Source organism: Rhinolophus hipposideros (assembly GCF_964194185.1).
Source record: "Rhinolophus hipposideros genome assembly, chromosome: 23".
NCBI lineage: Eukaryota > Metazoa > Chordata > Mammalia > Chiroptera > Rhinolophidae > Rhinolophus > Rhinolophus hipposideros.
Window position 1 is genome coordinate 41964364 of NC_138069.1, and position 26782 is coordinate 41991145.

The 26782-nt window shown below is 46.2% G+C and overlaps 1 protein-coding gene across 2 annotated transcripts; it reads right to left on the reverse strand.

Annotated features, from left to right (window-relative positions):
- Positions 1–259: 259 nt before the first annotated feature.
- DAGLB (diacylglycerol lipase beta) lies at positions 260–26782 on the reverse strand. Of its 2 annotated transcripts, XM_081034845.1 has the most exons (15): positions 26578–26782; positions 25064–25215; positions 19014–19185; positions 17771–18029; positions 16164–16286; positions 15281–15408; positions 14184–14310; positions 12265–12348; positions 10452–10529; positions 7044–7124; positions 6822–6949; positions 4350–4418; positions 4194–4266; positions 2922–3172; positions 260–2812 (listed from the first exon to the last, which is right to left on the reverse strand). In XM_081034845.1, the coding sequence occupies exons 1-15, from the start codon at positions 26670–26672 to the stop codon at positions 2617–2619; spliced, it is 2016 nt and encodes a 671-aa protein (XP_080890971.1). In that variant the 5' UTR covers positions 26673–26782; the 3' UTR covers positions 260–2616. The 2 variants fall into 2 exon arrangements, with proteins under 2 accessions (XP_080890971.1, XP_080890972.1); XM_081034846.1 differs by lacking the exons at positions 15281–15408; positions 17771–18029 and having other exon boundaries at positions 26578–26776.

Here is a 26782-nt window from a genome sequence, read left to right on the forward strand (position 1 = left end):
TTTTTGAGTTCTTCTAATTTTGGATTTGTCTCCACATGTCTAAATCATATGCGTTCTTTTTTTTTTACTTACTAGCTCACCAGCTTATTATAAAAGGCTCTAACTCAGGAACAGCCAGATGGAAGATGTGTGGGGCCCGGTGGGGGGAAAGGGCGCGGAGCTCCCATGTCCTCCCCAAATCTCCATGTGTTCGCTCACCTGGAAGCTCTCAGGACCCCATCCTTTGAGTTTGTATGGAAGCTTCACCACACAGGCAGAATTTGGTAATTTAACTTTATTTCCAGCTGTTGTCTAAGTCGCTCAAGATGTTCAAATAGATTGTGTTTCATCAGTTTTCATTTTCATAGTTTCCGAATCCTGTGACCACCATTTCTCTTAGGTGTTGAGCTTGTGCCTACACCTGACTCCTTGTTTTTAAATTTACTTCCTCATTTTGATGAACAGATTTTCCAAGAGCTTCCTGAGGAAGAATGCGTGGGAAATCTGTTTTTGAGCCCTTACATCTTTAAAAATAACTTCATTCTACCCTGATACTTTCTGACTGGGTCTAAAATCTCAGGTTCAAAGTAACTTCAGATTTTTGGAGGTGGTTCTCCCAGTCCTCCTCGGCCATTTCCATTGCAGGGGGAATGCTTTCATTTACAAGTCTCGCGGGATTTTCCCTTTGTCTTGTGTCCTGGTTTTTATCCCTTGTGCTCTGCGGGCTCTTTCCATCTGGAAACTCACGTCTCCCATTATTCAGGGATCCATTTCTGCTGATTTCATCTTCCATGCTTTTAATTTTCAGGCGTCCTTTTTTTATTCTGTAAACAGCACTGTCTGTTCCCAAGCTGTAGCTGGGGTTGTTGGAAGCTTCTCCCACATGTTTCTCTTGGCTCCTGTTCCAAGTGTCTGACAATCCTTAGCTCATGCTTAAAGGTTGAGAACCTCAAAAGCAGACTGGAAGCTGAGCACAGGTGTGTCATAGTAGGGCAGTGTGTCTGAGATCTCTTAACCTTTGTGCCCTAAGAATGTATAGGAACTGTTTAAAAATGAAACTTGTAGCAATCGGACATTACCATGGCATTTCAATGGAAGTTTTGAGTCCTTCGCAGGTTTTCAGAAGCTAAGGTGATCTGACAGCTAAGGTCCTGAGGGGAGGTATCTCTAGAGGTCAGATTTTCCTGGGGGTTTCTTGAAGGTCCTAGGAGCCCAGTGGGAGGAGTTGAGGAATGTCATTGCCTAGCCCTCAACTGGGCTGGTGTCTCGCCCTGCTGACCCCATGCCAAAGCAAATGAAGGGCCAGGTTCTTAACAGCTTTCAAGTAAAGCCCCTCATGTTGGACATCCCATCTGCTGTCCTCCCGCATTAAAGGTGCATGGGGAATCTGGGTTGTAAAGCGGGTTCTTTCCTTGCCCACTTCACATAGGATTCTGTTTACCTCTAGCCTTCTGATCAGTCCTACCTCATTTTCCACATCCTTGTGAGTTCATGTTTTTGTGGTTTTTTTTTAACTTTTATTTAAGTGTTTTTTCCCAGGACCCATCAGCTCCAAGTGAAGTAGTTGTTTCAGTCTAGTTGTGGAGGGCGCAGCTCACAGTGGCCCATGTGGGGATCAAACTGGCAACCCTGGTGTTACGAGCATCGTGCTCTAACCAAATGAGCTAACCAGCTGCCCCGGGTTTATGCTTTTTAGGGAAATCCCTTTACTGTCATCTTACAGGGCTTCGTGCAGTGGGGAGTGGGGTGAAATCAGATGTCTGTGCAATCTTCCATCTTCAGCCAGAGGGCCAAGAAAACTCAGGGCTTCATTTTGTTGCTTACAGTGGACAGAGAAGCAAAAGGTTAAAAAATGATTGCTATAAAAGCGCCCAGTAAAACAGACCCTCCTGGAAACTTCCAGAAAAGTAGATCACTATACAGACACTAATGACACGTGTAAGTGCTTTACTCTTTAGATTCCCTCTGAACCCACTGGCCCACCTCCAAGAGCCAGAGGGGTGTTTCTATCACCCGGACGCTGGTGAGCCAGCTACATGGTGTAAACAGGAGCTTCGGTGGGAGGGCAGGAGCTGGTCTCCCCTACCTTTCCTGACCTGGTTCTGTCTTGATTGCAGTCGCAGCTCAGGGCTGATCTTAGTGTCACCAGGAGCAAAGCCCAGTCTGCACCCTCACAGCTGAGGACTGAGTTTGTGTAGCCAGGAAAATCCAGTTTGCGAAATAAACTACACAGCTGTCTGCCAAGTTCAGACTCATCTACACAGGCACGAGACCCTGTCGGTGAACATGGCCTGAGGGGTGGGAGTCTACGGATCCAGTAGTCTTAACCCTGGCCGCTGGGGCTCCCTTTCCTGGGCAGTTCTCAGAAGCCAAGGAATCAGCAGACCGCTGATTCCAGGGGAAGGAGTGTTGCTGAGCTGACACTTTGCACATTCATTCATCCCGTCATCTCAATGCTCTCCTGACTCTTGATTTTGCTAATACTATGATCAAAATTGTTTCTCAAGATTACTCATTCAGACTCTCAGATTCAGTGCCTGTCGGATTCATACTGTTGCACTGGCGTCGTGGGGTTCCCTCGGACCACAAGTCACACTAAACAGTGGTGTGAGTCCCAGCCCAGTGTCCGGAATCGGGCTACACTATGTCCACATGAGCGCCCCCAGGGGCTGGACAGGACAAGCAGGCAGCCCTGTTGGCCACCACACTGTCCAAAGCTCTCATCAGGATGTCTGGCATGTGGTCTGTGAGCATCTTGGGGCCGATGAGTATTTTGTTGAATTCGGACTCGTGTGACCACTTTGCGGTATACTGAGCAGTATAACAGGAAAACCTGAAAAAGAAAAATCAATAGCAGAGCACCACTTCGGTTGAAGTCCACACACGTTTCTTTACTGGTGGTGTGTGGACTGAGTCCGTCTGTCCCCGCTGCCCACACTCACCTCCCTGAAGTACCCTCTTCCTCCAGGTGGATGATCCTGCCAGGAGGGTAGAGAGGTGGGTATTTGCTGGGGGACTCCAGCGGGGAGTCACTGGAGAAGCTGTATGCTGGGGACCCGTGTGTCAGCAGACTCTGCTCCCCTAGAAGAGGCTGTGTCAGGTCTCTGTGGTCTCCCCCGTCCAGCTCTGTTGGAAAGTTATCGGGGTCCCCTCCGAACAGCTCATACCAGCATCCGTACAGCAGAATCTTGTACTGAGGGCGAGACCCAAGAAGGCAGCATGCTTGTTATGCAGAGGCTTTCACTGTCACCACAAGACACCTAGGACCCAGAGCTGGTGCCAGGTGACAGCAACCCTCAGAGCCGGACAAACGTCTTGCTGTTTTAGGTGATGGATCTTAGGGGTATGGAGGTCAGTGGGCCTAAGCTCAGGTGTCTCGGGCAATCAAGCCATGTCACCAGAAGCAATATTTAAAAATCAAATCGTGCAGATGTTGAGGGAAAGTTACCCTAATTCTTTATAGGTAATTCTGCAAACCAGTATTATTTGTCCCTAAAGACATTATGTAGTTTTTAAAAATTGAATGGGGGCTTGGGTAGTTGATCAAGTTTAAATTCTTAACATTTTTTTCTAATCAACAAAAACACAAAGTCAGGAAACAGGTTAAGAAGCAGAAATCAGCTGCAATCCCATTATCTAAACAAAATTACATTTTGGTAGGGTTTTTTGTCATATATCTCCTTGTTACCACCCCTGCCTTAGATCATGCCTCTGAGAATCATTTTTAAGCCTGCCTTAATAAAAAAACAAACTTATGAATACTTCCTGGCTATCTTTTCTCTATTGGTAAATATAAATGTCACCATTTTTAATGACTGCATAATATTCCACAGTATAGATACACCATTACCTCTTAAACTATACTTGGCAGCCTTTCTAAGTTTTGGGACCAAAGATGACAGAATACATACCATTGGTCACAAGACGCTAAGCGAAGTATGACAGAAAGCAATCACTTAACCTGGAACAGGGAGGGTTCTATTATAGCATTTTCTAATGGTGGTATTGCACATGCTCTATTTAGCCATTTGCTTTCTTAGACATTATCTGCAGAATAGCAGACAAAAGTCTGTACAGAGGGTAGAAAGAGCTTCCAGCAATGGTGTCAAGTGCTATGGGCTATGACGCTTTGCATTTAAAACCCGCCCCCTCAAGCTGCAGACAGCCTCGGGAGGCCCAAACTCCTGCAGAGCCTCTGACAGGGCACAAGTTACCTTGGGCTTATTACAGTGAGCAATCACTCGCAAGATTCTCTTCTTCAAATCTTCGAAGGTGGTTACACTTAACCTGTTTAGCAAGAGATGAGACGGAGGCTCAGTACTCAGTCTGTTCAGCTACCCTGACCCCAGATGAAGCATCAGCAGACTCACCGGGGAATCACATCCTTGCCCAGAACAATTGACACAGTGAAGTTCTTAGAGTATTCATAAAGGGATTTGCTGAAATTGCAAAAGAAGAAGTAGCTAAGTTTTATGATTATATTGCCAACAGAAGGCTTCAAAGAGAAATCAAGTAACTTTGCCAGGTCAGTAACAGGTCAGTTTTCATACAACTCAACTCAGTTCTCTATCCCCTAAAGGGGAAGAGAAACAAAATGGAAGCTCTAATTAGAGCAACTCATTGGCCAGATTGTTTGTAATAAAGCCAAAAACAGACCAGCAGAGACGAAACAACTAAAATTCAAACCAAATCAAGACCTGCAGACTGAGCATGTATTTTACATAAAGCTTTTGACCCAGCAACCCCACTTGGAGGAATCGAAAAGACACTGGCAAAAATGGAAGACGACGATGTAAAAGGCTGCTCATTGCAGTTGTTATTACTTGTAATAGCAGAGGCTGGAAACAACCGCAATATCCATCCTTAGAGAGCTGTGTTCAGTTCGTGAACTATGGCATATCCACAGAACCTGAGGCTTTTGCATCTGTGAGAGCCCGAGGGATATCTGGACTGTTGTGACGTGATCTCAGGACTCACTGTTCAAGTTAAACACAACTGGACGCACAACCGCATGTATGGTACACCACCTTACACTTAAAAGGGGAGGACACAAAGATGACAAGTCAAAATAAAAATGGCTAACTGCAGGGAGAGAAGACACGGAATGGGCAGAATGTGGATTTCCCTGAAAGTACCTTTGTAGAGTTGTCTTTGGAACTATGCCATTGTTTAATATAATTATGAAACAAAACTGAATCAAGGGGCGTCTGGTTAGCTCAGTCGGTTAGAGCGCGGTGCTCTTAACAAGGTTGCTGGTTTGATCCCCACATGGGCCACCGTGAGCTGCACCCTCCACAACTAGATTGAAACAACTACTTGACTTGGAGCTGATGGGTGCTGGAAAAACACACTTAAATAAATAAAAAGTTTAAAAAAAGAAAAAAAAACCTAAACCAAGTAACAACTAAAGCTATCTTTAAAACCAAAAGCCAAATGAAACAAGTGAACCTAATAACAATTAAGACTGAAAGGACAATAACTTGAAGTTGAACGGCACCCTCCACAACTAAAATTGAAAGGACAACAACTTGACTTGGAAAAAAGGCCTGGAAGTACACACTGTTCTCCAATAAAGTCCTGTTCCCCTTCCCAATAAAATCTTGAAAAAAAAGAAAAAAAAGAAAAAGAACCCCAAAACAACCCAATTAAAAAATGGAGCACCCGAATAGACATTTCTTTAAAGAAGATACACAGATGACCAACAGGTACACGAAAAGATGTTCAAAATCATTAATTATGAGGGAAATGCAAATCAAAACCACAATGAGATATCACCTCACATCTGTTAGAATGAATATTATAAAAAAAAAGAAATAGCAAGTGTTGGTGAAGGTGTGGAGAAAAGGAAACCCTTGGGCATTGTTAGTGGGAATGGGAATGTAAATGGGTACAGCCACTATGGAAAATACGGTGGTTCCTCAAAAAATTAAAAACAGAACAACCGTATACAATCCAGCAATTCCACTTCTGGGTATTCATCCATAAAAAATAAAAACTCTGACTTGAAAAGATATATGCACCCCTATGTTCACTACAGCACTGTTTACAACAGCCAAGATACAGAAACAACCTAAGTGTCCACTGAAGAATGGATGAAGAAAATGTGATTTGTGTCTGCATGTGTGTACACACAGAGACAATGGAATATTATTCAGCAATAAAAAATAATGAAGTCTTGCCATCTGAAACAACATGGATGGAACTTGAAGGCATTATGTTAAGTAAAGTAAGTCAGAGACAAATACTGTATTATCTCACTTATATGTATATGTGGAATCTAAAAAAAAAAAAAAAACCCAGACTCACAGATAACAAAAAACAGATTGGTGGTTGCCAGAGGTAGGGGATGGGCAAAATGGATGAAGGAGTCAAAAGGTGCAAACATCCAGCTATAAAAATAAGTAAGTCATGGGGATGTGATGTACAGTATGGCGACTATAGTTAACAATACTGCACTGCATATTTGGAAGTCGCTAAGACAGTAAGTTTTCATCACAAGAAAAAAAATTCTATTACAATGTGTGGTAACATAACAGATGTTAACTAGACTTGTTCATTTTGCAATATATACAAACACTGAATCATTAGGTTAAATACCTGAAACTAATAAAATGTATGTCAATTATAACTCAATAAAAAAATGAATCTTAGCGTTATACCATTTAGGAAATCAAAGGCATGGTCAGACAGACCTATGAAAGACTATTCATTCTTTCTTCAACTAAATAGTAATTGAAAACAAACTTCTCCTGAGGATGCAAAATTATAATTAAGTTACAAATAAAAGATGGTCTTAACCACAGGGCTCCCAGCGCCTTGTAACACTCAAAACAAGGAAGTACCTCAGAAGCCCTCTGGGTGGGGAGAAGGCGTAGCACCGGACTTCTGGGTGGGACTTCCTGAGCATGATGGACAGCAGAGCTGCAGCGCCTGCTCCCAGGCTGTGCCCCACAACGACAAGCCGGTATTCCTAGGGGACAAAAGTAGAATGAGTAGAAGTCAAAAGACCAAACAGTTAATGACAGAGAAAAGGAAAGGAAAGGTAAGAAAAATTAAAACCTCACAGGAGCAAGGCTGAAGGCTTGGCTCAAAATCCCATCATTGATGAGTCGTCGATACACGTATCTGGCAGCTTGAGAAATCCCCTAAAAATGCAGACAAAGGAGGTGGCTAGTGATTGTCCGATGAGGCGGGTTTCATCAGGACAGACGACAATTACACTGTACACTTATTTGTGACCTTGTCTCCCCAAATAGGAGGTAAGGGTCTCAGGCAGTGGCCATGCCCACCCCTGAGGTGCTCAATAAATATTCCCATGAACCAAAGGGTATCATCAGGAACATCTTTCCATGTCAACAGATATTTCTACAGCGTTTTCTGTAGCTACATAGTGTTATGCCGTATGGACATACCAACATTTACTCCAGCCAAGTCCCTATGGTTGGTCAGATTTAGATTATAAATGACATTAAAAAGTAAAGTTCTGAATCAGTGACATTAAGTATCCACTGTTCCTGCAAAGGCAAAACTTAGACCATCAAAAGTGAGGTACAGGGAGGTCAGGTTTTTATTTGATTTCAAAAAATAAATCAAATGTCAAACGTCCTAATAAATGTAGCTGTCACAGCTTCTTGAAAGTTAAGCAGTTCTAAGAGAGGAGAGACAATCCTATTAAATGTATTTTCAGAGTGCTCCCTACATGGCAAGACAAGATGGGCCTGGCCCCTGCGCTCATACAGCTTGTCCTCTAACAGATGGAGGAGAAATTCTAGCAGATGGGAGGCTGCTTGAGCATCTCTAAAACTACCTGATTCAGTAATTACTGATTCTGTAACTATAATTCTGGGAGTAGAATGCGGAATCTGGCCTCACGGAAGAGAAACCAAAAGAAGCGTTGCAGGGTTTAACATTCTGTGTACAATCTGACAGCAATTGTTGACAAGCCACCAGTTTCCTTTACTCCCCTGCACGTATACAATGCAGTCAACTTCCTTCAACATTTATTTGGCACCGATCACGTATGCAGTTCCGGGCGGTCAGAACCAAACAGAACCTGGACCACAGCTGCTGTTGGTGGGAGTCTCCCCGGGACATGCCTTTCAGACAAAATGCCAAGGCCATTTTCGGCTGCACAGCTTTGAACTCCATTACTGAGGACTGTGCCAGAGCCAAGCCTGGTACAGCGGAAGCCAATAGGAGACAGAGGCCAGATCGTGCCCTTAGGCCTCGAGCAGCTGTCTTCCAGGCTTGAGGGCAAGAATTGTTACTGGATGAGGCAAGAACTGTTACTGGGTGAGGCAGTGCCGGAGGCGGCCTCAGCTGGTTAACAGATCCAGGCCCAAAGTGCCATGGCTGTGGTCACACAGAGCATTTACCTGCAGGAAAATTCTCTAAGAACCGAACCACACAGCCAAGCCCATTCTGTGGTTGGCTGATTATGTGTCTCTACAACAGGGTTTAAATTTGTTTTTTTCATACATGCCCAAAAATAGTTAAACGGGACTTTTCTGTGAATTGAGGCAGCTAAGAGTTAAAGGAAAAAATTCACATTCCTAGGCCTGCCAAGCTTTTACTGGTGACAGACGAAAGCCTCCACTGTGCCGTCTTACTGGAAATGGTCCAGGCAGGACACTGCGTTTCAGTCTCCAGCAGCTACACCTACTGTACCACGCATTTGTATAAAAATTAAGCATTTTATTTAAAAAATGATTACTACAGAATACATGTTTTGGTTTTAAAAAACACCATGAAGTGTATAAAAACAGCACAGGTGCACTGCCCTGCAGCCCTGACTGACTCCTTCTCCCCAGAGTAGCTGCTGTAACCTCTGGAAATCACCCGCTTTCCATCAGACGTTAGAACACTCTGCCATGTAACCTCGTTAGTCATCAGGGAAACGCACATCAAAAGCCCCTCGACATATCACTTCCCCCATACCCACTCGGGGGTGGCGCTAAAAAAAAAGAACGGAAAGTTAAGCGTTGATGAGAATGTAGAGAAATGGGAACTTGCATAGATTACTGGTGGAATGCAAAATGGTGCAGCTGTGTTGGAAAACAGGGTAGAGGCTCCTCAAACAGTTAGACATAGAATTCCATTTCTAGGCCTATACTCAAGAGGAATGAAAGCAGGGACTCAACCAGTATCTACACCCACGCTCATAGCAATATTGTTCACAACAGCCAAAACGTGAGCAAAACCCAAATGTCCATTGTGGATGAAAGGACAAACCAAAGGGATACATATACACAATGGAGGAGTATTCAGCTTTAAAAAGGAAGGAAATTCTGACACATGCTACAACATGGATGGACCTTGAAAACATGATGTAAGCGAAATACGCCAGTCATAAAAGGACAAATACTGTATGAGTCCTCTTATGTGAGGTCCGTAGAACAACCAAATTCAGAGACAGTAGAATGATGGTTACCAGGGGTTAGAGAAGAGGAGTCAGTATTTAACGGTAGAGTGTATGTTTGGGATGATGAGAGTTTTGGGTATAGATACAGCATTCTGAATGTATTCAATGCCACTGAATTATACACTTATAAATGGTTAAAATGATAAGTACTACGTTATGTACATTTAAAACATGAAAAAAGCCACCAGCTCTCTGGGAGGCCGGTTCCACTCCTTCAGGAGGAGCTTCCACGTTCCACCCCCCACCGCACAGCAGCAGCGCCACAAGGACTGGGGTATGGGGACAGCTGCAGAGAAAACAGGCGTGACACACAGGAAAGCGTGCCCACTGCCTGCCTCTCGGGGGTCGTGACGCGCAGGAAAGCGTGCCCACTGCCTGCCTCTCGGGGGCCGTGACGCGCAGGAAAGCGTGCCCACTGCCTGCCTCTCGGGGGCCGTGACGCGCAGGAAAGCGTGCCTACTGCCTGCCTCTCGGGGGCGTGACGCGCAGGAAAGCGTGCCCACTGCCTGCCTCTCGGGGGCCGTGATGCGCAGGAAAGCGTGCCCACTGCCTGCCTCTCGGGGGCTGTGACACGCAGGAAAGCGTGACCACTGCCTGCCTCTCGGGGGGCGGTCCTGGCAGGAGGTCTAGTTTGCTCTGTTAGTGCAGTGTAAGGAGAGTACAGGTTTAGTTTGCTCTCTATTGAACTAAAGTTAGTTTTTTCACCATGAGAATGTTTTACTTTAATTACAAGGGAAGAAAAACATTTGACTGGGGTTCAAATCCGACTTGGATACTTATTCCAAGAACCGTGTGGCTTCTGGGAAGTCACTCAATCGCTCTGAACCTGCTTCTCTCTCTTAAAAAAACGAAAACCGCCACCACCTCCTAGGGCTGTCATGAGAACCTGCGCTGTAAGAATAAACGTATCTCTTTGCACAGTGCCTGGCGTATAGTAGGTATTTGTTTACAGCTTGAATTAACGTGAGAGATTTAAGAGTTGGGAAAATTCCGACCCCTTTCAGTTTCTCCTTCACAGAACCTTCCAGACCCCAGACCCCAGGGCTCCTACCTTATGTGCCAAACAGTCTTTCACCTCGCACTCTAAGTCCAGGGTCTCGCTCTCTGCTGACAGGTCCGTAAGGATGTCCTGCAAAGGTGCATTGAGGAAGGGTTGTCAGCTGGGGTGAGGTCGTGCACTGTCTCAGGCTGGGCAGGGGAGTCCCTCTGAGGGATAGCAGGGATGGCACTGTCTCCTGGGTCAGACTGTTGAGACCTCAACCCATAAAGCCTGAATTCAGGAGAGAAACCCAAGTGGCCAGGTAGCTCGTGACCTGTGGCATGACTAGCTCTGGGCCAGGCATGAACAACAGGGAAGGGGACCTGGGGCTGGGACATATCTAAGACACACCCTTAGTTCTCACTCACTGCACACAAAGCATCTGTGAGCCCTGTACAAGGGCTTACAGTCAACAGCTTGCTGAAATGGAAGGGACGGTAAGAGACACATCAGATGGTGCAGGGGGGCTTCCCGGAGGAGGTGGCACCTGAGCCAGAGACCAAAGGAAAAGCTCACGTGCAGGAAGCAGAGGACAGGCAGAACCAAAGGCAGAGGCATCTGCGCAGGAAGCAGGCAGTGGGCCGCTCAGCAATGGGCAGATATGGGCAGAGAGGCTGCCTGTGAGAGACTGGTGTGTCCCTAGGACCCCATGAGCCCAAGTCACTGGGGCTCCTCGTCTACACTAGTCACATAGCTGCACAGGTGCGCCGTCAAGGTTGGGAGCCACTGGCCCTGTGCCCAGTGCTGAGTGGAAACTGGAAAGGCAGGGTGGGGTCAGGTCATAAAGCACCAGCAGGGCTGATAAGGAACATGAACTTTGTATTAAGGCAGCGGCAAGTCGCCAGAGGTTTTTGACAAGGAATGGTAAGATGTGACCCACGTTCTAACAGAGTATCTGTGAACAGTACTTAGGACAGATTGAGAAGGTGAGAGACTGAGACAGGGTCCAAGGTAGGGAAGTTTCACTGGCCCAGGTACGACAGGACAGGCCAGGAGAGCCGTGACGCTGGGAATGGGAGGAGATGGCCAGAGACGGGTCGAGGCACGGCTCCACACACACAGCCTGGGCAGGAAGTGAGGAGAAACTGTAGACCACTCGGCCACTCCTTCAATGCGCAGCTGGGGGCACTGCATTATTGCCAGAAAAGGGGGCCAGATGGAGGAGCAGATCCGGGAAGAGGTGAGGGCTCTGCTGTCTTCGATGCCTTTGGGCAGACCCAGGTGGCTCGTGAAGAGCTGCAAGCCTGCCCCACAGAACCGGTCAGAGAGCGCAGAGGAGAAGGGAGGCTCAAGCTGTGGAGATTCATTACATTTTCTGGGTCAGCAGGGAAGTAAGAACCAGACAGAGACCAAACGGCGGTTCTCACAGCATCCGAAGGGCAGGCCATTGGGCACCAGCAGGCGCGCTGGGTCGGAACAGGAACTTGGCAATTTGAAGTGACGCTGACAACATGGGACTACCTAACTTACTGTCCCTTTCTGGCTCGGTGTAGAATTTCAAGGGGACGGTCCCCCCGTTTGGAGGCCTGGCCAGGCTCATCAGGGAGCCAAGCAGGCACCCCTGAGCGGGGGAGCCCACCCTGCTGGCCTTTATGTTTCTGACATTTCTCAATTAAAAGGAAACGACGTCATCTGTTTTCTCGAGGGGACTATTTCACAAGCCTGGATTCACTTCCTCATCTTCTGTCCTGGGTTTTCCTAACTTACGCAGGACCTCGTGACTTCTTTCCCTCAGTTCCGACAGAGAAGGCTCGGCAGGCAGGCAGGCACCTGCAGCTTGCTGGCTGGGGGCCCTGTCCCCAGCCGACCGTGTTGGGCCCCTTACCTGCAGAGACATGGTCCCTCTCACAGCGACCACAACAGCTTCTTTCCTGTGATCCAGAGCCACTAGGAAGGGAAGCTCGTACACCTGCGGGAGAGAGGAAGAAGCACGAGGCCTGAGTGACGAGCACACACGTGCTGATTCAGTGGGGCCGAGCCAGTGTCTCTGACAGGACAGCAATGAAAACCTGATTCCCGGACACAGGAGGAAGGGAGCACACTGCGTGGGCTCTCTCCCCGTCACCAGGCAGCGTGACTACTCTGCCTCTGTAAATGATGGCTGTCATAAACACGCTTCATTCACAGGAATCCCCCACAGTACAGCACATCTACATTGTTGTGTGGGCGCTGCAGTCAGACTTGGTCTCCTTCCTCTCAGTCCCAGCACCAGAAGGGAGTCCCTGGATAAACCCAGATCTGTGGGGACCAACTACAAGTCTTCACTCCGGGCCAGGTGCTGGTGACAGGTGCTGTTCACCAATGGCTCTCTTCAGGGTCCTGCCACCCTGTTACCTCGGGCAGGGTGGGGCCTGTACTTGGTATAAGCCTGAGCAGGGTATGAGGCTCTGGGCCCTGTAAGTGCCCACTTTCCTTCAGAAGCAACCACAGGTGAAGCTGTAGCTCTGGGCTCCTGGCTTCAGAGCTCGTCCCAAAAGAAAACTGAGGGTGTGGTGTTCGGCAGACTCCACTCTGCCCCGCCCCGCCCCGCCCCACGAGCACAGGCACACATCTTCCGTGCTCTTAAGTCTGTTTCCTCATCTTCAAGGACATAATGGCACCCAGTACCACTGGCTGGTGCGCAGACAGAAAGCACCTGGCCTGTGGAAGGTGCCTGACCGATGGCAGCAAGAGAGATGACGGCCACTCGCTTACAGTGAACAGTTGTGTACTTGGAGCAAGCAGGAAAGAAACGACTGCCAACCTCCTGTGCCTGGTTTCTCCTGGCACAGGAGAGGACGAGGATGACCTTGTGTGAAGGTTCCTTGAAAGAAAGAGCTCACAGAACAGTCGCAAACTCTTTGAAAAACGGTCTTCTTTGGAAGACCGCAGTTCTCTCCGTCCTTACACTCAGCGTAAGGGCAGTGCAGAGCTGCACAGCACACGCACCAAGGGTGTTAAAACAACACTCGCACCTGGTCGCAACCAGTCATTCCGAGTTTACTTGGATGGCGTGTGAGCTGGACACTGGGCTTCTGTAAACTTCCCAGGTGATTCTGGGAGCCACTGGCCTGGAGAGCAGCACTCTCATCAGTGGTCCCCAAATCATCTGCACAACGGAATCACTTGGGGGGGCTCCTGAGCTGGGGTCCCATGGCCAGAGATTCTGATCTAATTGACCCAGCGTGTGGCCTGGACTTCCGGAGATCTCAAAGCTCCCTGGGAGATTCCATTAGGCAGCAAATGTGAGAACCAGTGCACTGCGCCAGCGGTACATAACCTGTGTGCATGAGAATCACCCGGGGAGCTGCGAAGCCTTGCCAAGGACGCTGTAGAAGCCGGACAGCGCTGTAGGGCCACTAACTTCCCAGGGACTCTGATGCCTTCAGAGTATGAGACGCACTGCACTGCACTGCACTACGGTGGTTGGAGCTCAGACCCAGGAAGCAGCATCGATGAACTCCAGACACCTGTGTGGACTGACACCAAATGCAACTCACTGCTCTCCAATAAAATATGGGCTCATGTAAAAACGTAGCACAGCACCTCTGATGAAGACTTTTTCCTTCATCTTATATTAAACCTGTGTGGGTTTCCAGGGGGTTTGAAAAGCCCCTGGAAGGGGAGAGGTGGGAAGAGAGAAGGGGAAAGGGGAGAGAGACAGAGAGACTAGATATTTTTCTGAGGGAATAATTTATAACTTCCATCAGGATCTCAAAGGGCTCCAGGACCCCAAAGAAGCGAGTACCCACTGTTGTACTCTACCTTGTCATGAAAGCTGATGTGAACAAAGTCCCCGTACTGCAGCCCTGTTGTTTGCAGGATGGAGCCAAAATGACAGTTGAGCTGATCACCTCCAACCAAGTCATATTCTGTCGTCCTGCTTCTGCAACTGAAAACAGGACAACCTGAGCCACCTATCAAGGAATATCAAACTCACTGTCCTGTTTTCCCAGCAAACCTCAGTGAGGACTAGATTTACAACTTTCGGGTCTCAGTCTTGCTAACATATAATGGCCTTTAAAAGACAACATATTTATGTGCATGCTTCTTACTAGCGTGTTGACTTCTGGAATCATCTAAATCACCAAGGATGGAAAGACCCTAAAATCACCCATAATGGGACCAAATGGCATCATGTGTCTCCCACTATGATGAACCAAGGACACAAGGGTCCTCACAGAGCATTCCTGCCAGAAATGTACAACTTGATCTAATCATGAAGAAATCATCAGACAAATGCAAATTGAGGGCCATCCTACAACATATGTGGATTGTCCTTTTCAAAATGTCAATATCCAAAAGATAACAAATGACTGAGAAACTGTTCCTAATTGAAGGACACTAAGGAGACATGACACCTAAATGCAGTACATAATCCTGGACTGGAAGAAAAACTGTATAAAGACATTATTGGGACAACTGGAAAAATTTGAATACAAGTTGTAAATTAGCTAATGGTTAAGGATAAATTTCCTGAATCTTATAATTGTACTATAGCTATGTAAAAGAATGTCCTGTTCTTAAGAAATACAGGCAGAAGTAATTAGAGACAAAAGGGCAAGATGTTTGCAACTAAATCTAATGGTTCAGGGGACAAAATATGTATATACAGGGAGTGATACAGCACATGTGACAAAAATGAGTCACAGCTGGTGACTCTAGATAAAGGATATATGGGGGATCTTAGCGCTACTCTTGCCAGTTTTGAAATATTTCAAAATAGAAAGTTTTTTTAAAAAGGGAAAGATGAAAAAAAAAAAAAAAAAAGGGAAAGATGATTATTTTTAGAAAATAAAGTCTGGGCACCACAGCAAGCAACATCTAAAGGAAGGCGGAGGCCCCAGCCCATGCCGACCTACCAGTCACCACCAATCCTGCACAGCCCTGTGAACGGGTTTCTATAAATGTAGAGAGGCCACCCATAGGCAGCTGCTGCAAACTGCATGTAATGATGGCAGTTTTCTAACTCTGCATCCAAATCAGCTTCCTGGAGAAAAAGAGTCAGAGGAACAAACCATTATGGAGACGCTCAACACTAAGACCTTAAACCTGAACTCCTGCTTATACCCTTTCTGTCCTCCCTGAAGGCACCTCACAGAGAACTTCCAAAGGGAAGTCCTCTCTGGAAGGACTGGTCCTTCAATACAGATGGAGATGGACCCGTCACTTTACAGGAATGCAGCAAGTATAGTGGAAGTCAACAGTCTAAGCCCCTGATGACTTTTCTGGCTCCAGGTGAAGTGAGCCAGTGACTTCCTGCCCGATGCAGGGGAAGGCCAGCAGGTTTCCACGCCACGGCAACAGGTGAGCGGCGGAAAACTCGGTGCTTGAACAGGTGCAGAGAAACACATGCATCTAGGTGAACTATTCTCTTTCAACAGCATACAAATCTCTGGCAGGAAAACTATCGTGAAGCACAGCTGAACTATTACTGCTCCCCAGACCCAGAGAAGAGCCTACACTTTCTCTACACTACAGAGAAGAGCCACTTTCCTGAAAGACAATGCTTTCAAAATACACTGGCTGGCAAACTGGCCAGGCATGGGCTCCCTCTAACTGAACTCCAGGTCGTGAGGAGCTGCCCTACCACAAGGGTGACAGACCACAGCTGGCAGAATCCACAAATCAGACTCCAAGCCGGCTCCTGAACTACTGCTAGCTAGTCTTGTTTTGTTTTGCTTTAACACTTACAAATGGGTGTAAATGTCAAAGCTGGACAACCCAACAGAAACATGGGCTTACCTGGCAGGACCCTGGGGATTGGCTGATCCCCTCCTCAGGCTCCCGGTTATTCCTGATACTGTCCTGCTGCTGATGGAGAAGGGTGAGGCCTGCTGCAATGTCACTGGGCACCAGATCTGTGTCCTGGATGGGAAATCACAAGGGCTTGTCCTAAAACTCAGCAGGAATTGCCCATGAGTTCCTTAAAATCAGTTTTACACCGTTCACATGCATGGACGCACATACGCACATGCAAACACATGCAGATACAGTTATATGTAAAAAGGTGTTTTAAAAAGTACTTTTCTTTCGGGACTCCTCTATGTGAGCTTAATGCTTTTCACTATCCTGCCATCAGACAAATCCACCGGAGAACATAAAAATATTGTTGATATTCCTTTTCAAATTTTACTTCAAGTGACAGCTACTTTTAATCTACTTCCCATCTTTTGTAAAGTGGGGGGAGTAAATGGGTAAATTCAACACTTTTGCCAATTTAGTCCACGTTTATACTCTCACTGCCCAAGATGCTGTGAAGGTTTGGTCCAAAGGTCCATGGTAGATATTTATGAGACTCAACTTATACTCACTGGGCATATCAAGCCTCAAAAAAAACCTAGAACTGGGAAAGCAACAGAGAGCGTCTCTTGAGCCTAACCTTATCCTTCTCTCCCAGGAGGGCTAAGGAGTAGGCAGGGCCCCTCAACCACGCCCATCACTCCCGGTCCGTATCAAGAACCAGGTACTGGCCACTTGGCCACTGAGCCATGAGTGCTGCCTATGATGCAGGTTAAGACATCCCCTGAGAAGAGCCAGCTCCTCTTCTTCCTTCTTCCAACTATCTTAAGACTAGGCTGAAGCATTCCTTTAAAATTCTTTAGGGGGACATACTAATCCCTACGTGGGGGCTGCTGATAGGCTACAGGGCCAGCCCTGGACGGTGCAGGTGGACAACTCAGGTGAGAAAAAGACCACAGGTGCACAGGCTGTCAAGAGAATTCCTCCCCCTTACCTGGTCTCAATACTGATCAGAGTAACAGTTTATTAAAGGACATTATATAAAAAGGCACTTTAAATGTGAAAGAAAAAAGAGCATTTCCAAATCACTAAAGAAACCACTCTAGAATGATGACACTCTTCTGTTGCACTAATCTATTCAAACTCTTCTTCCAAAGCAGAATATTATTTCTACCAAGCTACCAAGTAGTAAGAAACCAAGTCTGACAACGTCTTGGATCCATGACTCTCCCTATTTCTGCTGGGTACCAGCTGGATGGAGGACATGAAAAGACAAATTATTCCCAAAATGTACAGGTTCCTTAAAAACTTACTCCGTTCTTTAAAAACGAATTCAAAATCTTGACAGTGTAAACACACAAGTGTCAGGACAGGATGTGCTGACCAGAGGCAGGGTCTGCAAACGCAGGGCCCTGGCTGATGCTGCCCAGAGCACTCGCGTGTTCATCCCAGGGGCCACTTCCCCACCCCGCCACACCCACAGACTACAAATTCTCAAGAGCTATTTTATGTGAACTGGGGGATGGGTCAAAATGCAGAGTGCTCATCTTAACATAGGAAGCATTTACTTAAACACAAGAAAGAGACGAAACCAGACCCCGTCAGCTTACTGAAAAGTAGGTTGAGAAAAGCTCTGCCGTACTCGAAAAAGCAACTCGAGTGTGGTCGTCATTCCCGATGCAACAGCACAAGAACTTCATTCTGGTCTCCCACACGCTCGTGGCTGCTGTCTTGAGGCCGTTAAGTAACTGACTCGACTCCTGACTGTCCAGGTGGTTGGGAGCAGCAGAGGAATACGGTGCCATTTTCCCCCCCAAGGGGTCAAAGACAATGATAATGGTGACCACAGTGGAGAGGATGATAATCCAACTGCAAAACAAAGAAAGCAAAAGGCTCGAGGGCTGTGGGTTCTCCATCCAGAAGCCAGAGGCTCCCTCCTGCAGCTTCCGGTTTTGCATCTGTACAACTGTAGCTCAGTTACGAAGGAAGATGTGACTCTCCCAGAAGCTGACTAAGAGGAGCAACTTGTTTCTTCTGGAAAGTTCCTCGAGCCTAAGGCTAACCAGGCCCCACAAAGATCAGAGCCCTAAAAGTAAAGATCACAAAAGAGGAAAGGAGCTGTCTAGTGGGTAGAGTTGCAAGCTGGGCATGGAAGCAACTGGAACTTGTTCTCCATAGCCCCCTGACCACGACCCAGGCCCTGACTCCCCAGTGCCTCAGGGTTCTTCTCAGGAAAACCAAAAGGAGTTTGCATATCATGAGATACTCTGACAGGTCTTCCAGTCATGTGTGTACATGGTTCTAGCTTGTCCACAATGTGCAAGGCTCTGTGGGTTCACGACCATGTGCCATTGCGAGACGAGCCTGTGAGGGGACTCTGCTGTGAGACTCAGAAAACGCACCATCAGCACATGTCCCTTCTTTATAACACAAGGGGATGTATGTAGAAAATATCAAGTTTCTAGCCTGAAAAATGCAAGTCTTACTCTAGTGCATTATTCTTTGCCTCAATTCCTGACACCGTATTTCTTCTCATCCTACCGTGAGTACTTGCCCTTGTTTTGGGCTTCAGGTTTTCTTCCTTCTTATAAGAGAAGAGAGGGAATACAGAAAAATGAGAACCAGTAAGAAAGAAAACTACATCAATAAATGCATAATGGAAGATGAATTATTTCTCATGTATAAACAGGTGCTTCTAAATTTTTATGATTTCCTCAAAAAGGTCCAATTTCTAACTATTTTAGGAAGACTGCATGATGCTGGGCGACCTGTAGTTAATCAGAAAGGTCTGTTTGCCTACATGTCAAATGCATTTGGGATAGGAAAGTTAAAGATATGACGGGAAGCCCTCACCTGACGACGACGGTTGCAATGACGCCATTCACAACTGCCCTGTCACACTGAATACCATCTGCAGTCCAGGAGGCCCCTAGAGAAGCCCAGACCATCTCTGGCAGAAAGAGCGTTAGGCGGATGTAAAGCAGCTTAGACATAGATTTCCGTGGTCCAGGATTACAAATGGTTCCTGAAATAGAGAAAATATCCCAATTGGTCACTTGCACCCTCAGAGATGAAGAGCTTCCTTTCTACAAAAATACAGCTATTACAGCACATACTGGTACTGTATGCACACCATCTGACTTTTTCTACTTGTAATTGGCAATCAGTGCCTAAATTTGAGGGCAAGTGACAAAGTAAGGGATGGGAAACATGACCAAAAGGCTCAGATTCATTTCTTAGACTTACAAGGGTTTAAAAACACTTCGGGGCTCTAACAATATAATCATTGTCTAACAATATAATCATTGTCTAAACTTCTGAGAGCAAAAGAAGGCACTATTAAAAATTATGCTGGGACAACCAGCAGAGAACAGAACTGTTCCGACAAACAGAGATAAACTGTCATTACCCCAGTTCTAACCAGCCTCGCACTGAGTCCTCCACCCCTCCAGGCACCTCCGAACACTTTCGAGCAGTTACTCTTTAATCCTCACAACGGCTTTGAGACAGTCACCATCCCATCTCACAAATGAGGAACCTGAGGCTCAGAGAAGTCAGTAACTACTTTCTAAAATGTAATCCAGGTTTGCAGGACCCTGACTCCGCCTCAGCAAGGCCCCCAAGGTCCTCACTTTGGGGAAGGAAACAATTCTGATTTTGAGACCATTTAAAGAAGCCTAATATTTTAGACACAACATTTTTACTGTATTTGTAAAAACAAATCCAAGTATCAATAGAGGTCCGAGTGCTTTAATTCTGATGTAAAACATCAATTCTCTCCCTTTGGGAAAATGTGATAAACACCAATTTAAATAACGCAAAAATGCCATATGATTAAAACAAATACAGTGATTGAAAAAAATCTAAGATGTAAAGAACAATTTGGTCAGGAAATAGTTTTTAAATTCCAAAAATTATTTTCCATTAGAATGAATTATTTAGTCACATTTAAAAATATTAGACCCTATCAGGCCTCACTTTGGCACAAAGGCAAAATCTTATAAGGCAACTGAATCAGCACTCTCTCTTCTGAGGGACAGTGAGCGCAGGCATGAAAAAAATCCGTTCTATATTTGGAGCTTGTTATTGTACAACAGCCGATCACCCGAGAGAAACAGGAAACTGTGTCTGTCCACACCCTGCTTTCTGGAGAGCCGGGGTCCCAAATACAGGAATGCCCTAATGCTGTCAGTGGCATCTGGATCTGAAACTCCAACGTGCCAGTACTGCATGACCGAAATAAATAAGGAGTTCTGCTTTTAAGGTTCCAGAAAAGAAGCAAGATACTGAAAAGGTCTCCTTTCTATAGTTAAGCCTGCCCAGAAAAACATTCTTATTTTATTTAGATATTTATTTTCTTCTCAAGATAGAGAGTTGCTGGTGTGGCCCTGGCTACTGCAGTGGGCGTCTGAGGTCACATGGCCCCTAATTGACCAGCACAGCTATGTCCCTGAATGGTATGTCCTCAATAGTCTTGGTGAAGCAACCCTACCATCCTTCACTAGGCACAACCATTTACTTAAGGAGCAACAAAAGGAAAAAAGGAAGGCCTGTCAAAGAATTCAACACCTCTAGCCACTACAGTGATTTCCTCTGGCATGAAGCGAGCAATGAGCTGTTGAGATACAAATGCAGAGCAATGTTAGATGTCCTAGAATCAAAACCAAATGAATGGGAGACCTTGCATGTTGAGGGTGTTCTATCAAAACGTGGTCGTCAGTAATTAAACCTCACACCTGGTAGGAAGAGTAGGATTTCAGCAGGGAGGTTCTCAAATCAACACTAGAAACAACCACAATAATATCAAGATTCTTCCCAACTAAGCTATAGAGATGACCAGGAAAAAGAGGAGAGGTAAACACACAAGCTTTAGTCTTTTGGATAAAAATGACTGAATTCCATTTGTCCCACATATGCCCTCTACAACTCGTGGTGTTTCTTTTAGAGAAGTATCATCCAACAGCTAAATAAACATGATCTTTCAGCTCAAAAAGACAGATTAATTATTGCGATGACTTATGAAACAAAAGGGGCAATGGAATTTATCCACGTATCAAGAATAAAATTTATCGGGCCGGCCCGGTGGCTCAGGCGGTTAGAGCTCCGTGCTCCTAACTCCGAAGGCTGCCAGTTCGATTCCCACGTGGGCGAGTGGGCTCTCAACCACAAAGCTGCCAGTTCAATTCCTCGAGTCCCGCAACTAAGATTGAACACGGCACCTTGAGCTGTGCTGCCGCTGAGCTCCGGATGGCTCAGTTGTTGGTTGGAGCGCGGCTCTCAACCACAAGGCTGTCAGTTCGATTCCTCGAGTCCCGCAAGGGATGGTGGGCAGCGCCCCCTGCAACTAAGATTGAACACGGCACCTTGAGCACCTTGAGCTGTGCGGCCGCTGAGCTCCCAGATGGCTCAGTTGGTTGGAGCATGTCCTCTCAATCACAAGGTTGCCGGTTCGCCCACAACGGCAACTGGACCTGGAGCTGAGCTGCGCCCTCCACAACCAAGACTGAAAGGACAACAACTTGAAGCTGAACGGCACCCTCCACAACTAAGATTGAAAGGACAACAACTTGACTTGGAAAAAAGTCCTGGAAGTACACACTGTTCCCCAATAAAGTCCTGTTCCCCTTCCCCAATAAAATCTTTTTTTTTAAAAAGGAATAAAATTTATCAATGTGTTAACAGTTATTCAAAAATATACCTACAATTTACAGTTTATAAAAAAACTCATTGATTTTGTGCAGGTAATATATTTAAGGGTAAAAAAACTCAAATTGTTCAAATGGGTATAAAGGAAATATGTAGCCTTCCTTCCATCACTAAACCCATTTTTCAGTTACCTTCCTAAAAGTAAGCTTGTGTAGCCGCCCTCTGCGTATGAACAAAACATGTAACGATACAGATGCCTTTTAAGAAAAAGTAGCAAACTAATACAATGTCCTGGACCTTATCTGCTCACAAAGCATTTCTCATTCCTTTGAACAGGTGTGCAACAGACCCTCATATAAATGAACTATGCTTTACCTAATGCCTATGGACAGGCATTGAGTTCATTCCAGCCTTTTGTTCCTCTAAACAACACTGTAGTGAATGTCCTACCAGTACTTCTTTGCGCACATTCAAATATGTAGGAAAAAGCTGGTACACATGTACACACATACACGTACACACAACCATCAAACTTGGCTTCCAAGAGATTCAACCAAGTTACATTCCCACCAACAAAACAAGCTGCTTGTTTCAGCATAGCCTCACCAACTCAATGTATCATCTAGGTAGATTTTTCTTACTGTGATGGAAGCTGAACGTTTTTTATATACGTAAAAGCTGTTTATATTTATTTAACTTTTCATGATCTTTGCCCATTTTTCTACTTACTGGTCTCTTTCTTATTTATCATAGAAGCTCAAAGTCTCACGTGTTACAATATTTTTTTCCCATTTGTCTTTTTTTTTTTTTTTTACTTTATGGTATTTTTCACTGAAATTTGCATAATGTTTTTAATAAAGCATATGTGAATCATTTGTAACAAACTGGCAATTAAACTAAGATGCTTTTATAAACATGGTATTTTCAGTTCAGTTGTGGCACCTCCAACTCAAACTGGTTTAAAAACAGGAACGATCTGCGTTGACTTGAGGGACTGGAGTGCGGGGCCAGGACAGGAGTCATGGCTCCCTGCACTTCGCACAGTTCTGTCCTCTGTATGTCAGCTCATTCTGGCCTCAATACAGCAGGGATTCAGCAGCTCATCCATACACAGCATCATCCAGAAGGAAAACAATACGTTCCTAGGGGAGCACGGAAGGACTTCCCCAGAACTTCTCGGTGAACTCCCTGAATTTCACTGGTGCAAATCAGGTCACATGCCCATTCCTGAACTGATCACTGACACATGGGGATCATTCCTGAGCTGGGCAGAGGGCCAGCTTCTCTGACACATACTCTTGGTATGTGAGGGACGGGAGACATCCTGAATAAAACTGCGCTGTTTGGAGGAGGCTGCTGGGTAAGCAACCCACCCATAACCCCGTGGCCGTCAGCACACGTTTTCTGAGGTCTGATCTGGTGTGACAGGAGGACATTGTGCGAGAGCTGAGGAGGAGGAGGGGCCATGCGTCACAGGGCTGTGAACGTGCCCCAACACCACCAAAAACACCTGAAGGGAAACACTTCAGGGAACATTGACAATAAGCTTACACTTATCGCTTCAAATCTGGTCCCACTAGTACAGCTGTGAACGTGGATGTACTAACCGGAACATGATCTGAACAGAAAGAGCAAACAAACGAGGTGATGGTGTACGTGAAACGACACCATCTACATACCTCGTCTGTCAGAAGTTCTGCCTTCTTCAACAACGTCACAGTGCTAAAGCCACACTGTACACATTCAGTCCCTTCAGCATCCAGCACCAGTGACACCCCAGCCTTGGGGACCGACACAGACCGCAAAACGAGGACCTTCTTTGACCAGACCCCACGCAGCCAGGCTCTCAGAGGCACACTAAAATACACAGAGCTGTTTTTATAGCTTGCTACAGCAAGCGGGCACAGGCCATATTCTTAGTCACCCAAAGCCTACGGTATGTTTTCATGAAACACTTTACCACTAACATTTCTTTGTATAACTCTCCTTGTGAGCTACTATCTTTTAACCTTCAGTCTATCGTTCAAAAATGTCAAGATCTGGCTTCTGTCAGCCTTCCCCAGTATCAGCTACTCCCTCCCAGTTTTTTCATCACTACCTATGATCTGTAAGCACGCCTCCTACATCCCGATTCAAGCAGTGATAAAACCCCGAAGCACACTGCATGCTGGCATGCCTTGCCTGTGACCAATGAGGTTTATTTACTGATGCATGTCTTTGTTAGCCACCAGAGTGCTCAACTCAGCCGACGAAGGTTTCCAACTTTTTCGGAGACATTCTCAGTTAAGTGATTGCAGAGAATGGTAACATGTAGAAACAAATTATCATTAAGAATAGATGTAACTCTTACAACTCACTAATAAAAGGACAAATATCCCAATTTTAAATTGGACAAAGGATCTAAGTAGACATTTCTCTAAAAATGATACACAAATGCCCAACAGGTACGTGAAAAAATGCTCAATATCACTAATCATCAAGAAAATGCAACTCAAAACCAGCATGAGATACCGTTTCACATCTACTAGAATGGCTATGATCCAAAAGTCAGATAATAACAAGTGTTGTTGATGTGGAGAAACGGAAGCCCTTATGAACTTGTGGGAAAGGAAAATGGTACAGCTGCTCAGAAAACAGCCTGGCAGTTCCTCATAAAGTTGCAGACAGTTACTGTATGATCTAGCTATTCCACCCCTAGGTACATATCCAAGAGAAATGAAAACCCTATGTCCATACAAAAACACGCATATGACTACAGCAGCATCGTTTGTAATAGCCTGTAAGTGGGAATGACCCAAATGTCCACCTGCTGCCTAAGGGATAAATATGGTCTGTCCATTCAGCGGAATACTACTCAGCCAGGAAGAGGAGTGCAGTACTGACACATGCTATAGCATGGATGAACCTTGAAAACATTTTGCTAAGAAGCCAGATCAAAAGGCTGCACAGTGGATGATTCCACCTGGATCATGCCCAGAATAGGCAAAGCTGTAGAGAAAGAAAGTCGATTAGTGGATGCCTAAGGCTGAGGGAGTTGGGGAGAAATGAAGTGTGACTGCTAATGGGCACAGGATTTCCTTTTGGGGCGATGAAAATGTTCTCAGGTTGATTGTGGTGATGGTTGCACAACTCTGTGAAGACACTAAAAGCCACTTAACTGTGCATTTTAAATGGGTGAATTGGATGGCATGTGAATTATATCTCGAATAAAGCTGTTAAAATAGACCGGCTGTCAAACAGAAAAGGCTACTCTTCACCTTTCATGCTGACACACACGATGGCCAACACGGTGCATATAATAACTGCCAGGAGAACAAGGAGAACGATCAAGTAACTGCTGAGCAGGGCTCCACCAGCACAGTTCAGCTTCCCTCTGTACGTGAGGTACAGAGTCAGAATGCCAATCCACCTGTGGAGAAATAGCGCGGGTCAGAAATGGGATCCAAGGAGGTGCTTCACAAAACACAAGAAATAAAAGGAGCTTTTTTCCAAAACAAGGTGAGGTTCGCTTTGGAATATAATTTTCATCAATGAGAGATTTAAGGCAACTAAGAGTATGACTATGATTAATGAGTGTTATATTTCCCAGGCCTACACCACTGTTCTTCTTCTATGCTTGTCATATACGTGAGATGTATTTACAGCCATAAGCAAGCAACGATAATCTGAGCTGCTGGAAAACAGCCCCTCATGACTCAGAAACATGCAACTGGTAAACCAACAATCCATATGCTTGCTAAATTATTAATGAAAGAATTTTTGCTTCTGCGGATTAACAAGAAGTTGGTAAACACACATTGTAATCTGCTGTGTGTAATACAAAAAATGAGGGGTTGGGAAGCAAGTTATGCAAAGATGTTCCATGGTGAACACTGAAAACTTGAAAGGACAAGTATTGGGAATTCCTATTTTGTATTTCAGTGCAGAACAATGAAAGGCAGCACCAAATGATACAAAGTAATAGTGACCTGTCACTGGAGGTGTTTCAGCAGAGGGCAGGGCACCATTTGGAAAGAACACAGTATTAAGAATTGAAGCCCACACTAAGGATTCTAGTCCAACTGGAACTGGATTATATAACTATGCTTTTGTCGGTTCTGTGATATTGACTCTGCGTTTAGAAATAATGGAAAATGATCTCGGAAAGACGTAGCTCTGAAAACTATGAAACTGAGCAGCAGCTCATAACTTTCGTGTTTTTATGCCTTTCCCCTCAAGAATCTTTTCTCATAACCACGGTGTTTGCTCTCCCTTGCTCAGACCCTCTGGGAACACAGGGCCTCCATTCCACACTTGGAAGGACAGCAGCGCACATGCCAAACCTGTCTTCTTCTCGTCGAATTCAGCCACAAGCCACTCAAAAATGGTCCTACTTCCCCTCTTTCCTTTGGCAAATACGACATGCCCTGCGTTCCCACACAGAGGTCAGGAATGATGCAGGTGGCTGCCCCTGGCTCGAGAAGCAGATTCCGAGGCCATGGCTTTCGGCAGGCAATGCGGTCCCGGCGGCTCCCAGGGTCAGGGCTCGGCGCCGCCCGCGTGGGCAGGGGTGCCTGTGCGACCCCGGGCACTGCCTACCTGCTCTGGGCCTCAGTCTGCCGTCTGTAAAATGGGGCGAGTAGCAGCACCTACCTCCATAGGCGGAGAGAACTAGATACGAGAACTCAGAGCAAACTCTGGACACCGCAAGTACTTAGCGACACTGTCGCGACTCTCGGGCGGCTCTCCCTCGCGGCCCGGGACGCCCGCCCGCAGAGCCCGCCGCCCTTACCACAGCACTCGCAGGAACAGCTCGAGGAAGCCCGGAAAGACTAAGTCGTCGCTGGCGATGGCCCAGCGCCGGCCGAAGAGCACCATCCCCGGCATGGTGAAGGCCCGCCGCCCGGCCTCGGGCCAACCTGCAGCGCCCGAGTCGCCACTCAGCGTCCGGCGTCCGCACGCCCCCTCAGCACGCCTGCCCGCGACTCCACGCAGGC